General features: G+C 52.2%; 1 protein-coding gene and 1 pseudogene across 1 annotated transcript; both read right to left on the bottom strand.

The window, feature by feature from the left end:
- Window positions 1-16,753, bottom strand: part of LOC132334622 (zinc finger protein 850-like) — an 860,268-nt pseudogene that overhangs the window by 13,303 nt on the left and 830,212 nt on the right.
- On the bottom strand, window positions 9,854-10,848 carry LOC132334768 (olfactory receptor 14A16-like). Its single transcript, XM_059860882.1, has one exon. It carries the CDS (start codon window positions 10,846-10,848, stop codon window positions 9,916-9,918), a length of 933 nt encoding a protein of 310 aa, XP_059716865.1. The 3' UTR covers window positions 9,854-9,915.

The raw sequence follows: 16,753 nt of genomic DNA, 5'->3' as shown, positions 1-16,753 counted from the left end.
CATCCTGGCCACACTTGGCATCAGCAGCTTTCTGTGGCACTGTGAGAACAGGGATGTTGTGCCACCGAGGGAACAAAAGCAGTTCCCAGGGCTGCTCCTAAAGGAACCAGGAGCTGGTTGGGCAGCAGCAGTGCCTGGAGCAGACAGTGTTTGTGATGAGCTGCAGAGGAGCTGAGCCCAGGGGCTGCTGGCCAAGGCCAAGGCCCAAGGAGCATTTCTCAGCTGGCAGGGCGGGCTGAGAAGGGGAGGGGGGAATGCAGCAGCACAGGGCCATGGAACCGAGGGACCAGTGTGACACTGTGGGGCCCTGTGAGACCAAGGGACCATTGTGACACTGTGGGGCCCTGTGACACCAAGGGACCATGGTGACACTGGGGGGCCTTGTGAGACCAAGGGACCAGTGTGACACTGTGGGGCCCTGTGAGACCAAGGGACCATGGTGACACTGTGGGGCCCTGTGACACCAAGGGACCAGTGTGACACTGTGGGGCCCTGTGAGACCAAGGGACCAGTGTGACACTGTAGGGCCTCATGGAATCATGGAGAGACTTGTGACCGTGCTGGGCCTCATGGAACCAAGGGAACCATGCTGACACTGTGTGGCTCCATGGAATGTAGGGATCATTGTGACACTGAGAGGCCCCATCAAACCAAGGGTCCATCGTGACACCGTGGAGCCTCATGGAATCATTGAGACCATTGTGACACTTTGGGGTATCATGGAACCAAGAAGCCATTGTGACACTGCGAGACCCCATGGAGCCAAAGGTCCATTGTTACATTGCAAGGCCTCATGGAACCATGGAGACACCATAAGGACACTACACAGCCTCATGGAACCAAGGAGACCATTGTGACACTGAGGGGACTCATGAGATCGTGGAGACCATTGTGACACTATGAGGGCCCATGGAATAAGCAAAGCACTGTGACACTGTGAGGCCTCAGGGAACCAAAGAGACCATTGTGACCCTGGGGTTCCCCACAGAACCAAGAGGACCATTGTGATATTGTGGGGCCTTGTGAAATCAAGAGGCAAAAGCAGATCATTGTGACACTGCAGGGCTCCATGGAACCAAAGGTCCATTGTGACATTGCAAGGCCTCGTGTCATCAGGGGTCCATTGTGACACTGGGAAACCAAAGGAGACCACTGTGACACTCCAGGACTTCATGGAACCAAGGGGACCATGGTGATATTGTGGAACCCCATTGAACCAAGGGTTCACTGTGACACTGCAGGGCTGCTTGGAACCAAAGCTCCAGGGTGACACAGAGGGGCCTCATGTCATCAAGGGTCCATTGTGACACTGTGGAGCCAAAGGAGACCATTATGACACAGCAGACTCCCAGGGTCTAAAGGTCCATTGTGACATTGCAGGGCTCATGGAATAGAGGAGTCACATGACATTGTGGGGCCTGGGGAACCATGGAGACCCTTGTGATACTGCAAGGCCTCATGGAATCTTTGGGACCATTGTGACACTTCTGGGCTTTCTGGAACTTAGGGTCCATTATGACACTGCAGGTCTTCTTGTAATCAGTGGGCCATTGTGATCCTGTTGGGCCCCATAGAACCAAGGGAACACAGAGCAAGTCTGGCTGGTTTGGCTTCCCATTGACCGCCTGACCGGTCCAGCTGACCTCGGCATGTTGAGGGTCACTTCTCATCTGCTACTGAAACACTTGGGCTCCATGCTTTCCTTCCTATGGAAAAGAACTGTCTTCCTCCAGGCCCCCATGGCCAGAATTGGGATTTCACCTCCAAATTTCATTATACCCAGGGATTGTTCCTAAAAGAATATTGCCAGGACAAGTCTGGCTGGCAGTGGTTTTACAAGGGTCACTTCCCATCTGTTTCCAAAACACTGGGGAAGGCTCCATGCTTTCCTTCCTATGGAAAAGAACTGTCTTGCTTCTCAGGCAATCATGGTCAAGACTGGAGTTCCATCTCTAAAATTCCCTATATCCAAAGACTTCTCCCAGACAAAATCTGACATTCCTGGCAAGTCTGCCAGGCCTTGGCCTAGAGAGGCTCTCACCTGCCTTTCAAAAACTGGGATTCTGTTCTTCCCTTCCTATGGAAAAGAACTGTCCTTCTCCTCCAGGTACCCATGGCCACAACTGGGACTTCACCTCCAACATTGCCCTACTGTGAGAGACTGGAGGAGATTGTTGGCTCAAAACATTTGGTGTGTGGGGGACGAAGGGGCAGGTCCAGTCCTGCCCTGCCCTGTAATCCCAGCCCTGCCCTGCCCTGGAACCCCAATCCCCCCAGAGCCTCCATCCCAGCCCAGCAGTGTCTGCCAGTCCCTGGCACAGCACAGGCAATGCTCCACAGCCACCTCTGGAGCCCCCAGTCCAGCTCCTGAGGGACGAAATGAGCCCAAGTCCCACCTGGGGGAAGGGCCCAGGAAGGCCAAGGGCTATTTAGGGCTGACCACAAGGCAAGCACACATCTTGACCCTACCTCCTCTTGGAATTTCTATCTGAACACTGCTGGATCGAGGAGTTGGTAGCTGTGCGCGCTCCTCTGTATCTTTTTTGTCTTTCCCTCTTTCTGTGTCTTCTTCTGTTTCTGTGCTCCTGCAAATTTTGATTAATATTAAATTGAACAGGCTTAGAGTTTGTGAAGTCGAATGGGCCAAGTCAATGCTTTGAGAAGTGTTTTTTGTTGATTGAATGTCTGTCATAGTTTGGCATGAGAAGAATTTTAAAAAGTAATACAAAGATTTTTGTGTAACTGACAATCTGTTAAACCACTAAGACACTGAACACACCTCTGTGAAACACATATGTTAAAGACAAAAAACCCAGGAACCTCCTCTTTCTTTCCTACTAAACAAAGAAGCAGCAGGCCCTTGCCCCGGCCCCCATCTCAACCAAACCAAACCAAACCAAGCAGCCCTGCTGTGGGCTGAGCCCCTTCCCCCCTCCCCAAGCCGCCCCACCCCCCCCCCCCCATCGGCCCCATTCTAACCAAACCAAACCCCAACAACTCCCAAACAGGAAAACAAAAGAGGCTACAAAACCCCAACCAGAACAAAGCTGGCCACACCTATTAAAATCTTACCATCAAGTCCCCTCCCCCCAATACAACTCAAACTAAAAACTCCTACAACCTACAACCTACACAAAATAACCCTACAACTAAAATTAAACACAAAAAAAACCCAAAAACCAACCAAAAAACCAATCCTTAAAAAACCCAACCATAACTTCCACCACAAGTTACTGGCAGGTCAGGTGTTGATCCTTCCAATACTTCAATCCTCACTAAAGTAAAAGAACAAAACAAAATACAAGCATATAAAAAAACCCATAAAACCATCAAAGTCAGTAAAGAAGAAATTAAATGCCAAAAAAAAAGAAGAAAAAATACCCTAATCTTAGAACTAAAATCTTCTTATAAACTATAAAGAAAAAACTTATTTTTTATAACGCATACAACTATTAAAAATTTAAAATATACAAAATAATATCAAACAGAAACATTCATATTAAAATAAACAAATGTTAAAATAACTGTAATTTCATCAAAAGTTTAAACAGATTAAAAAAAAAAGTAATAAGCACCCCCAAGAGATGGTCTATATTCCCAGAGATAAATATAATTTTAGAAGAAAATAATAAAAACTTATACCTTTAAAAAACTCATCTTTAAAACAGTACCTCATAAGTCAACATGGCCCATCAACAAGCTTTAAAAAAGCTTTTAGCAATAAAAACAACTTCACAATAACAAAGTTCCCCAGACAACTGTTATCCATGACAAAATTAAGAACCACAAAAAACCTATTTTTTTCTCTTGTAAAAAAATCTCCATAATCTTTACAAGAAAAACTTCTCTCTCAAAGTAAGCTAAAAAAATACTCTTCTAGAAATAGTAAACTAAGTAGAAATTTTAAGTTTCGTTTCTTTACATTGTCAGTAAAATAATAAGTTGAAAAGACAAAAAGTGTTCTAAAGAGTTTTTTTTATTTCTTACTACCTTTTTTCCTTTTATTTATTTTTAATAAAATCTTCTGTATACCTTTTAAAATTCTAAGCTTACTTTACCATTCTCCTAGTCCCATCTCGTAACAAAATAAATACATAAATAATTAACTAACACTAAAACCCACCACACTCATCAGTACATTAATTAAGAAATCTCAAGATTGGAAAAAGCTTAAATCAACAAACCAAAACAACTACAATAACATAATAAACCTTTTGCCAGTGTTTATCTGATTTTCTAAAGTTGCCAGTAGAAGATGTTTTGTTGTTTTGAGCTCCTGAGAATTTCTTGTTGGTATTTCTCCAGTGAGTCCAACTCAGAGTACACAAACAATTGTAATTCCTTTAAAATGTCTCTTTGAGAGAGTTTTTCACAGTGGATGAGTGTCAGGGCTTGGCTGTGCCGGTTGGCCCAGCCCAGGCAGGGCTTTCCCAGCCTCATTCCACACTCCATTTCCCAGCTGGAGCCGCTGGTGCCTCTGAGTTTTGCTGCCCCAGCCCCAGGGACGCTCTCCTTGTCTGCCCATTCCCCCACGGGCTCTGGGCAGGGATGGCCTCACTGGGGGCTGCTGACATCCTCAGCAACTTGGAGGCTGCTGCTGAATTTCACTGCTCCAGAGGCTTGTTCAGCCTTCAGCTCTTCAGTGCAGGATTTCAGTGGCGTAGGGCTCATTAACATTCAGAACACCTTAACAAGCCAAGCCTCTGGGAATAATTTGATTTTAATTTTCAGATCTTTTGTGGTTAATTAGACAAATATCAGCAGTGTATTCAAGCTGCATAGATTCTTCTTTAAAAGACAGTTAGAAAAGATTTTTAGGTCCTGTTTAGGTTTTTTCCCCTGGTAATAAATTGATATGTGCAATCTCCAATTGACACTGAATCCAAGTACCTCCTCATGCAGTTTGAGTAGATACAAAAATCAAGACCCTTCATGGCTGACAATCAATCAGACTCTGTCCCTACCCCCACCCCACCATTTACCCCATCCAAGCCCTGGCACTCAGAGCAGCCTTGTGCAAATCTGAGCTCCCTCCAGCCCAGGCTGCACCTGCAGCTTTCAGCTCCTTGGCTCCACTCCCACCTGCTTTCCTTGGAGAAGGAGCTGCCCGAGACACAGAGGGATGTTCATTTATTGTCGGCCAACAAAGCCAAGGGAAGGCACAGCTCCATCAAATGCAAAAGTCATTCCTCTGCTGGATATTAAATCCACTTTCCACAGCAGACAGCCTCAGAGCAATGGGAAACACCTTCTGTGCCCAGCACAGATCCCAGGGTCCCCCCAAACCCTCCCTGCCCCGATTCTGCCCAGATTTGCTCTTTGCACACACGAGTCACACGCTGAAGTCAGGAGCTCCCTCCATGGCCAGAGGGAGGAAAAGAGAGAAAGGGGATGAAGAGCTCTCCTGTGCAGAGCCAAGGTCCAAGGGCAGCCCCTGCAGTGGGAACCACAACTCACCAGGTTTGTGTCCTTTGGGCTCAGGGCCTGGTGACACTCAGAGGCACAGAAAGGTTTCTGGCCAACAAACACAAGCTGAACATTGGAACAGTTTAATAACCATCACAGCTCTTCCCTCAGCTCTCTGGGATGTCCCAGCAGCATCTGACACATCTCCCATCCCCAAAGGAATTCTGTACAGGAACAGTTTTAGATGAAGATATAAGAAAAAGTAATTCTGTGATAGATATAAACACAATAAGGGTGTTCACTAATATGATTTTTATTTGAACTTTGGAAAGATTGGGCAACATCTTGCAGCTCAAAGCATGAAACCAGTCCATTGAGAGGCACTTGAATGACCAGAGAGCATCTGGAGGAGAAAAGCTGGAAGCAACGGGAAGGGCAAAGATCCAGCTGGTCTAGTGAAGAGATGTCCTTTGACATGGTCATTTAACCAGAAGATCTGGAAACACCTGAAGAAAGAGGGAGAGGAAATAATAGACTGAATATTGGTGACACAAATAGACAAGAAGATCAGTATTTCTTCTTCCTCTGCCAACAGTACACCTCCAGGAAATTCCTGTTCCTGGTGGGAAAACACAGCCATTTCTCAGAAGTACTCGAGTGACCCAGATAATAAAGATTCATTTGTAAATTATGAAACTAACAGTATTAAAACCTGTGCCCCTTTCCAGACAGACATCAGTTGTGTGCCCATGAACAGGCAGTGCCACTTGTGCCTTGAGATGCCAAGCTGGGATTGGATCTCTCCGAGAGCGCCTGAAGGAGAGCAGAGCACCTTGCAAGCTGCAGGTCCCTGACTGCCCCACAGGGCTCCTGTCCCATCAACATCTGCTCTGCTCCAGTCTGGAACAGGGCCCAGCATGGTGCTGGGATCATCAGAGAGCTGAGGTGTGTGCTGGAATTCAATGCCCTCCCCATCCTGCAGCAGCCCTGCATTTCCCTCCTGCAGCCTTGGTCTCCAGCACAGCCATGGAGGCTGTTTGGGCTCTGGACTGTTCCTGCAGCCCCCAAGGGCAGCTGAGCTCTGCCTTTGGCACAGTCAGCCCTGGCCAGCACAGGCCATGCTCAGCAATTCCCTGTCTGTGCCTGGCCTTGCTGTCAGCCCCGGCAGCGGCTGCGTGGCCCCTTTGTGGCCCTGTGCTGGCCCAGCCATGGTGGCCCAGCCCCTGTGCAGGCCCAGCCCGGACCAGGAGCATTGCGGCTGGGAACGGCCCCTGTGCCGTGGTGCCCACAGCAGCCTTGGGGCTCTGTGCCCCATGGCCTCCCTGCTGGGCAGCCTCTGCCAGCTCCTGCAGAGCCCGTGGCACCTGTGGGCCTGCCCAGCAGAGAGGCAGCCAGGGCTGGCCATGGCTGGGAACAGGCCCTGAGCCCCGCAGGAGGAAGGAGCTGGGTCACAGCCAAACTCAGCCCAGGGCAAAGCTGGGCTCAGCAGCCAGGGCTGCCAAGGGCTGGTGAAAGAGGCTGGTGCTGACAAATGTCCTGGGCCCCCTCCCTGCTCTGTCCATGTCCCCAAGGGCACAGAGCAGCCTCCTCTCTGGGCCACTTGCCTGTTTTCAGTGCCTGGCACAGGCGCTGGCCCTGCCCCACAAAGCCTGGCCTGAGTCCTGCCCCTGCGCGCTCAGCCAGGCTGGGATGGACACTGATGGTGTCTGTACCAGGCTCTCTGAGCCCAGCCCAGCTCCCCGCAAGCTCTCCCAGCTGCCCTGAGCTCTGGGCAGCACCAAGGGCCTCTCCCCAGCCCAGCCCAGCCGGCTCTGGCCCCACAGCTCTGCTCAGGCCAGGCTGCTCTGGGCACTGCCCCACGGCCTCAGCCCCTGGCCAGGGCACAGCAGCAGCTGCAGCTCCCCCAGGACTCAGCCCCAGCCATGGGGGAAGGGGCTTGGCCAAGGCCAAAGGAGGCTCCCTGGGTGCCCTGCTCCCCTCTGGCTGAGGTGCTGAGAGCTCTGCAGCCCCTGCTGCCATCCCACCTGCCCAGGGCAGCACAAGAGCCCCGGCCTTGGGGCCCTCCAGAGCTGCTCCTGCTCCAGGCCCAGGGCCCATCCCAGAGCTGGGGCAGCCACAAAGCTGTGCCCATTCCTATTCTTTGCTGCTCTGATGGGGATGGATCCTCAGCCACTGGGAGGCTGATGATGAATTTTACTCCTCCAGAGGCCTGTTCTATCTTGAGCTCTTCAGTTCAGGAATTCAGTGAGAAAAGGATCATAAATATTTGTTCAAAACACTCAAACAAGGAAAGCACCAAGGAATAATCAAAGTTTTTAATTCTTCTGTGGTTAATGAAACACATTTCTGAAGTGTATTCAGAGTGAATCTGTTATATTGACAAAAAAGCAGAGAGAACAGTTTTGTCCTGTTAAGTTTTCTTATCCTGTTTTTAGTTTGGTATCAGCAATGTCCAGTTGACATTGACCCCCAGAACCTTCTAATGCACTCTGAACAGATATGAAAATCAAGACCATTCATGGCTGACAATCAAGAACACTTTGTCCCCACCCCTTCCCTACCATTTCCCCCATCCAACCCCTGGCACTCCAATGGATCAGGAATGGTGTGGCCAGCAGGAGCAGGGCAGTGATTCTTCCCCTGTGCTGGGCACTGCTTGGGCAGCACCTCGACTGCTGTGTCCAGTTCTGGGCCCCCCAATTTAGGAAGGACATGAAGGGGATGGAGCGTGTCGAGAGAAGGGCAACAAGGCTGGGGAGGGGTCTGGAGCACAAGTCCTGTTCAGAGTGGCTGAGGGAGCTGGGGTTGTTTATCCTGGAGAAGAGGAGGCTCAGGAGGGACAAGGTTGTGTCAGGGCACAGGTTGGACTTCGTGATCTCCAGGGTCTTTTCCAACCTTGTTTATTCTGGGATTCTCTGAAACCACCCTTGGAGAAGTTGCAGGATGAGCCCTGGGCCTCCTCTTCAGAAGCTCCAGCAGCCCAGGTCCCTCAGCTTCTCCTCCCAGCCCCAAAGCCCATCCTGTCAGTCCTGCAGAGCCTCTGCAGCTCCTCCTCATTGCCCAGAACAGGGAACCCCAGAGCCAGACACAGCAGCCCAGATGTGCACCCCTGGCCTGTGGTGCCTCAGGCAAGGGAGCAGCAGGAGGCACTGCAGGAGCCTGCAGAGAATTCCTGCAGCACTTGTGGGATGATCCTGCTCCCCAAGGGACGTTCCCATGGTGCCAAGTCAGGAACTGCAATGGGGAGTGGGGCCAGAGAGGAAAGGGCAAACAGGGATGGGCTGTTTGCAGGGGAGGGAACAGGGGTGGGCAATGGGAAGAAAATTGTAGCAGGAAGAGTAAAGAAAGCAAAGGTGAAGCAAAGGAAATGTTCAGGGTAGTTTGGGGGTGGCTGCCAGGCAGCCCTGGCTCTGAGCAACAGCGTCTGCAGTGGGACAGGAAGCTCCCAGCTGATGGGAACAAACTTTCTGGCTGACTGCAGAGGCCAGGACAAAGCTGAGTGGTTTCCCTGGTGTCCCCCAGCCCTTGCTGGCCCCAGGGGCTGATGGCATTTGTGCTCCCTCAGGTTCATGTCCCCACAGCAACACCATGGGGGTGCTCCCCCTGCTCTGTGCAATGCAAACAGGGGCTCCTGCGCCAGTGCTGCCGTGTCTGTGCCTGCAAGGATGGGGCACCTGTGTGAGCTGGGGGAGAGGCCAGGGCTGCAGAGGGGGGATGTTGTTGGCAGCTCCATGAGGACGCTCTGGGACGCTGCCCTGGGCTGTCCAGCACACTGGGGATGGATCAGCCCCTGCTCTGCTGCTCCTTCCCATCTCCCCCAGGGCCCTTGCAGAGCACCAGCCATGCTGTTTGCCCCCAGCCTGCCCACGGCCACCCTGGGGCTGCTCACGGGGGTTTTCTGTGCTCAGCATTGGCCTGGCCGTGTTCTTGAGAGAGCCTGGGCAAGGAGCCTGGAGCCCCCAGGGCCTGGCCTGAGGTGTCAGAGCTGCCCCAGCAGTGCCCATGGCCTGTCCCTGCTGCAGCCCTGGCACTGCCACCCCCAGGGCTGTGCCCGGCCCCGAGAGCACTCAGGCCCTACAGCAACACCAGGGCCACCAGGGCAGCGGGGCAGGGCCATGGGAGCAGCACTGGCAACACCAAGTGCTGCTGCTGCTGGGCACAGCTGCTGGGCCCGCACTGATCTGCCCCAGCTCTGCACACAGACATTGCTACTGCAGCTCCAGAGAAGGCAACACAAGGGCATCTCTGCAGAAAACTTTGCAGGGAGAACCTTTAGATCCATTAAGGCCACCAAGAGCACAGCCCCCAATTGACACAGTCTGTGGCCACAGGGAAGGTGGAGAGAAACAAAATAAAAAATTACACAAAAAATGACATTTATTTGGGGATAATATTTAAAAACTAAAAAAAAGGGAAAAGAACCTCAAAAAAAAGGAACAACAAGAAATATCAAAGATTACTTTTATTCAAAGCCAAAGATTACTTTTATTACAGAAATTGGCCAGCACTTCATTGTTTCTGAAACCGTCCAGTGATCAGTCTCCACACTGCAGCCTTGAGCTCCTGGTTCCTCAGGCTGTAGATGAGGGGATTCAGGGCTGGAGGCACCACTGAGTAAAGAGCTGACAGGGCCAGATCCAGGGATGGGGACAACTTGGAGGGGGGCTTCAGATAGGTAAATGTGCCAGTACTGATGAACAGACAGACCACGGCCAGGTGAGGGAGGCAGGTGGAAAAGGCTTTGTGCTGTCCCTGCTCAGAGGGGATCCTCAGCACAGCCCTGAAGATCTGCACATAGGAGAAAAAAATGAACACAAAACAACCAAATGCTAAACAGGCACTAACTGCAATGAGTCCAAGTTCCCTGAGGTTGGATTTGGAGCAGGAGAGCTTGAGGATCTGGGGGATTTCACAGAAGAACTGGCCCAGGACATTGCCATGGCACAGGGGCAGGGAAAATGTATTGGCCGTGTGCATCAGTGAATAGAGAAAGGCACTGGCCCAGGCAGCTGCTGCCATGTGGGCACAAGCTCTGCTGCCCAGGAGGGTCCCGTGGTGCAGGGGTTTGCAGATGGACACGTAGCGGTCGTAGCACATGATGGTCAGGAGGGAAAACTCTGCTGAGATGAAGAACATAAAGAAAAAGAGCTGAGCAGCACATCCTGAGTAGGAGATGTTCCTGGTGTCCCAGAGGGAATTGTGCATGGCTTTGGGCACAGTGGTGCAGATGGAGCCCAGGTCAGTGAGGGCCAGGTTGAGCAGGAAGAAGAACATGGGCGTGTGCAGGTGGTGGCTGCAGGCTACGGCGCTGATGATGAGGCCGTTGCCCAGGAGGGCAGCCAGGGAGATGCCCAGCAAGAGGCAGAAGTGCAGGAGCTGCAGCTGCCGTGTGTCTGCCAAGGCCAGCAGGAGGAAGTGGCTGATGGAGCTGTTGTTGGACATTGCAGTGCCTTGCCATGGCGATCTGTAAAAAAAGTAATCATGGATTAGTTGGGTTTGGACAGGACTTTAAATATTCCAGCACATTCTGAGGGCACTTTCCCCCTACTGCCTGCCCAGGGCTCTGCTGCCTAGAGCTGTCCCTGCCAGCAGCTGCTTCCCTGTGCCCAGGGCTGGGCCCTGCAAGAGCTGCCAGGGCCCAGCCCAGCCCTGGGGACTCAGCTCTGCCCTCCAGACCCCTCCCAGCTCTGGCACTGCCCAGGGGCAACTCTGGCTTTGCAGGCTCTGATGGCAACATCAGAGCAACCCTCAGGAGGCCAGAAAAGTGACACTGATGGTGCCTATGAGGGGCCCTGTGCTGATTTCTGTCACTGCCTAGTTTATTCAGATCTGAGGAAATTTTTTTTCATCAGCCTGAGCTGAGACATGAATATCTACATGCAATTTCCCACCCAAGCAACACAGAGAAGTAGATTAATAAAGGAGGATTTTCTCTTTTATGCAGCCCCTGTTTCCCTGTGCTCCCTGTATAATCTACTTGGAAATGCTGTGGAGTTAAATGTCATGCTGAGAGAAGCCCTGACCAATGCAGCAGCCTCCCCACACAAGCAGAACACTTCTAAGCCTTACCAGCTGTCTCCTCTCACCCAGATCTTGTCCCCCAGTTCTGAGAGCAGCCCCCAGGGCTGGCTGAGAGCTGTCCCTGGCAGGCAGCAGAGTCCCTGCGCCAGCACAGCGCCCTGGGCTGCAGGACCCTGCTCTGCAGGACAGCCCTGGGCACCCCTGGCTGCTCTGCACAAAAGAGAATCAGAGAATGTACTCACAGAGTCTGCAGGCATTGGGATGTTGCAGCTTTAGGAGATGGCTCCAGGAGCTGCAGCTGCATTGTCCTGCAGCCAGAGGTTCCTGTGCCAAGGGCTGGCAGTGATTGTGCCCCAGGCACTTCTCAGCACCTTCCCAGCCCTGACTGATTGAAGCTCTCTGTGCCTCTGTGCTGTGCCCGGGGTGGCTGCAGGCAGTGCCCCAGCCCTGCTGGGCTGGAAGAAAAGCTGCTCATCAAGAGAAATGTGCTTTTGAAGCTTTTTTTGGTTACCAGGATCTGCCTCTGTGCCAGGAGCCCAGCCCAGCTCAGCAGCACAGACACAGCACAAAGACTTTAATGAGCCTCTGGGGCTTTGTGCTCAGGCCCTGAACATCAGTCCCTGAGAAGGAGCTGAAGAAACTTCTCCAGAACTCCAAGTCAGAATCCAACTCCAAAGTTTCTTGGACTTTTAATGGGTCCCACTGAGGGACACGACTGAGAAAGTGTCCCCAGGCCCCAGCCAGAGCAGAGAACTGGAGGCATTGATGACAGGTGGGGACAAAGAGAAGCCAAGTCTTGGTGCCCTGGGGCACAGCAGGGTCTGTGCCACCAAGGGCTGGGAGGTGACACCTTGTCCTGAGGCACTGGGGCCTCCTGGCACAGCCCCAGCCAAGCCAAGCACTGTCAGCCCCTTGTCCTGCCCTCTGCATCCCCCCTAGCCCACATCCCAGTGGCCTCAAGGATCTGCTGGAAGGAGTCCCTGGGGAGCCTTGCTCAGCAATGGCCCTGGGGGCTCCTGAATGCTCCCAGGCACTGCAGGTTTTTCAAAGGACTTTGGGTTTGGCTTTTGCCTGGGAGTCTCTGAGAGGTGTGAGCAATCATGGCCTCCAATTACCTGCTGTAATTAGTCCCTGGAGAGGCTTTGTCTGTAACAACACTCAGTGGGGCTCATTAATGCTTCAAGGTACTTCAGTTCTTCTAAAGTACTTGGTGTTTCCCTTTTGATATAGACTGTGTGAGAGGTTTGTGCAATCATGGCCCCAATTATCTGCTTTAATGAGTCCCTGGAGAGCTTTGTACTGACACTCAGTGGGGCTCATTAATACTTTGAGACACTCAAGGTTTTTAAGGTACTTTGGAATTTCCTTCACACACTGTCTGAGAGGTTTTAGTTCATTCCTGGCCTCAAATTCTCTCCTCCAAGGAGCCCATGAGGAGCCTGTGTTGTAGAGGGACCTCAGTGGGACCCATCCATGCCTCGAGACCCTTTGGGTGATTTTTCTGCCTTTGGCTCCTGGAAGGGTTTGTGCAATCTCCTCCCAGGCCCTGAGGTTCAAGGGCTCAGCTCCAAATACACCACAGGGCTCATTAGGATCAAACAAGTCCTGACAAACCATGGCTCTGCCTTGATTTCCCTCTGCTCCTGTGCAGTTCATCAGGGAGGTTTCTGTAGTGGTTTTGGTTCACCAATTTGAGGTTTCTTGGTCAGTTCATCAATTAGTGTGGTGGGTTCAGAGCTGGCTAATTACCAGTGCACTCACTGGAATATACTTGCTCATTTCCTGTTGTGAGATAGGAGTAGGAGTAAGGCAAAGTAGGCTCAAAACTTTAAAAGGATATAAAGAAAATGTTATTACAGTAGCTAAAAGAAAGAGCAATAAGAATCAGAACCAAACTTTCAGAACACTTCTCCTCTCCCTACAACCTTTTCTTTCTTACTGACAATGCAAGGAGACAACACCTAAAATTTTCAGTCAGTTTACCACCTCTACAATATTCTTTTTTTTAGTTCACTTAAGGAGAGAAGTTCCCCTTGTAAATGTTGTGGAGACTTCTCCACAAGAAAACTGTTCTCTCATGGCTTTTAATTTCCACGAATAGCAGCCACCTGGAAAAATTTGTGAAGTCCCTCCCATTTTTCACATCTTTTCCCACAGCTGTGTTTATGTGCCATGTCTGCTTGTGGGGTATTAGTTTAAAGATGAGCTGTTTAAGAGCAGAGGTTCTCTTCATCTATTTCTGAAATCATTTTCATCTCTGGGAACAGAGGTCTTCTTGTCTCCCTGAGGGCACAGGGTCTCATCACTCTGCTCTCTCTCTGTACAAACTTCTCATGAAATCACAGCTTCTTCAACATTTGCTTACTTTAGCATGGAGGCCTTTGCTGAACAAGTCATCTCCCCATACTTTTCATGCATCATAGTGAAAAAGAGAGTTTGATGTATCAATTACATCCTTCTCCATAGCTTTACAAGAGGATTCCAGCCCCAAGATCAAGGCACCTCCTCATCCCTCCCATCTGGAACTCAACTTCCTCTTCACGGACCTCGGTGTGTTCACGTTGCCCCTCTCTGTGCCTGCACTTTGTCCTTTTCTCTCACTCGAGGGAGGATGGAAGCACTGACAGAGTTCATATCTCACCCGTGCCTGCAGATGGTTCCGTGACCCCGGCCAGGCTCGGTCCTTGGGCCGGAGCTGTTTTACCATGGAGGTTTCTGCAGCGGCTGCGCTGGGGCTGTGTCAGGATGGGCCGCGCTGGGGCAGGGCCAGGATCTCAGCAGCCAGGCCAGAACACAGCAGCAGCACGGCCGGGGGCCGATGGCTTCTCCTCCCCCTGCCCGGGGGTTGTGGGTGAACCCCAACGGTGGCAGAACCTTGGCCGAGCCGGCCCGGCCCGGGGCTGCTCCTGGGGCCCGGCGGATCCTGGCTCGGCCCGGGCTGGCGGCGGGGCAGGGCTCAGCAGTGCCCAGATGTTGGAACTGCAGCCATGGCCCGGCCCGGCCTCGGCCCCGCGGCCTCCCCTGCCCTGCCCGGCAGCCGATGGGGCCTGGCGGGGTCCCTGGGAAGGGGCCCGGCCCCACGGCAGGAGCCGCCTGGGCTGCCCTGGCTGAGACGGGGCTGGGTCAGCCTTGTTACCTCTGTGATAGCCAGAAGGGAAAGAGACCCTCCCAGGCTTTTTCATCTTTACCGTGTGCCTTCACAGGGCTGTGTACAGTTTTCTTAGTGGTTTAACAGATTGTCAATTCTCAAAGCTAATTACTGATTGGTTTTTTTTTGGAGGAAACTGCTTCTCTTAGAACATCACTTCTGTGATGCAAAACCACCAAACAGCACAGAGCACAGAGTTCCATTGTCCAGATATAGTGGTCATGTGCCTGATGTTATCAGTTAAAAAGGGTTACCCGCTTTTTTAAAAAAGGTTGTAGAAATATAAGTTTAACCAGTAGTGGCAGAGGAGAGTTCTTTGTTAGCTTCATGTTGTAATGACCTATTAAGAGTAGGTCGTTAACTCTCTATTTTTGAGAATTCCCCTTTTTGTATCAGTACCACCCTGCCTGGGCCAGGTGGATGGCCCTTCTCAGCCAGTGAAAGGAAGGGACATCAGAGGACATGCAAAATAACCTCAGACTCAGCATGCGATGGGAAGGACCCCCAACACACTTACCGAAAAAAACCCCAAAAGCGACGAGCCAATACAGAATTAGGAGATCAAAGTGAAGTCTAGACATGAGGACAAAGGTCCAGAGCCTGCAGAGACACTGAGAACCTTTGTTGCCCCTAGCCCCAGACTAAAAGGACCTTGGCTAGAGCCAGTACCCTAGACAGAAAACCCAAAAAGCAGAATTAGGGGAATATCCCCATGTCTTTCGTGGGGACAGGACCTCCAGCTCTGCCCCCTAGTCGACGAAGCTGCATTTTCCTCCTCCTCCGAGCCACTCCTGGGAGCGACAAAGGTGTGACCACAGACCTGTCTTACCTCCCAACCTGAGCTGATCGCTTTTAATAAAGGCACTGAAAAAGAGAAAGATCTCCTGCCGTATTTATTTCAGTGCTGGTCTCTCCCTGCTGGATGCTGTGGATGAACTCACGAACGAGCTGTAGGAGAAGGGCAAGAAGCCGGGGATGTTTCATGGACTGCTCCACACACGGTGCTCGGCTGAGCAGGGACAGCAGGCCCAGCCCAGGTGGGGATGGCTGCAGGTACCTGAGCTGTGCTGTGGAAGTGGCCACAGCTGGATTCCTGCCCTCGCATGCGCTCCAGGGCTGAATCTGGCAAAGAGTGAGCACAGCCAGAGCTGAGGGGCTGCAGGAGAGGCCGGAGAACACAGCCCAGCCCTGCGCTCCCCAGGCAGGGAAAGCCCCTGGATGCCCCAGGGGGATGGAGCACGGCCACTGAGGGGTGTCTGCGCAGCCCCTCTTCCGTCCTGTCCATGGGCATGTCCCCAGGGCATGGGATGGCATGGGATAGGACCAAGTTGGCTGCAGGCTCCAGCCCTGCGGCCCAGCTCTGCCACTCACCCTTCTGTGGTGGATGGAACGGCACCACCTCTTCAGTCTCCTGCGCTGGGGCAGCTCCTGGGCCTTCTTCCTCCTCCAGCCAGGCCAGCTTGGGCACTCTCGGGGGTCTCCGCTCCATTTCACTGACTGGAGCTACTTGCAGGAGAGATGTCCTGGAAAAGCTCCGGGGCACCAAGTCCCACAATCTGCCCTTGAGGGCAGCTGCAGAACAGAAGCCTCAGAAGGCCACGGGTAAGCGAGTCCTGTGCTCGGGCCTTGTGCTCAGCCTCAGCAACAAAGCCATGGAAAAGCTCCGGGTCAGACAGGAACGAGTGCGCTGTGCGGGGGCTCCTCACGGCACCGCTCTGTCCCGCTCTGAGCCGTTGCGTGTTCCGAGCACCCGGGCAAGCTTCTATTTCCCACGTGTCACAAAGGGCCCTTGGACACCGGCTTCCATTCCGCGCCACGGTGACCGTGCTGCAGCGTGCCACCCAGGGCCCCTGCACACACTCCCGCCTGCCCTGGGACTGCCCCCAGCCCACCCAAAGTGGCCCAGGTTGGAAGGAATCCCTGACCCCAGGGGTCTATAACAGCCCGACAGGATCTTTAGGAAGGGCTCAGACCATCAGCAAATGCTGCCCTGCTCTGCGGGCTCAATCCTATTCCCATAGCTTTCCCTGAGAGCATTTTAATTTCTAAATTATAATCATTTGAAGGGAGGGGATTTACATTTTCCATTTCAGAGAAGGCTTCTGCCTTCCATAGCAGACACCTGTCTTTTCAAACCAAGACAATTGTTTCTCATCTCACAGATGCGCAGTTGCTGGG

The sequence above is a fragment of the Haemorhous mexicanus genome, chromosome 16 (assembly GCF_027477595.1).
Source record: "Haemorhous mexicanus isolate bHaeMex1 chromosome 16, bHaeMex1.pri, whole genome shotgun sequence".
Classification (NCBI taxonomy): Eukaryota; Metazoa; Chordata; class Aves; order Passeriformes; family Fringillidae; genus Haemorhous; species Haemorhous mexicanus.
This window is presented reverse-complemented; position numbering and strand designations above follow the sequence as displayed.

Coding starts and splice junctions, on each gene's coding strand:
- LOC132334768 (XM_059860882.1), bottom strand. CDS start 10,848: ATGTCCAACAACAGCTCCATCAGCCACTTCCTCCTGCTGGCCTTGGCA.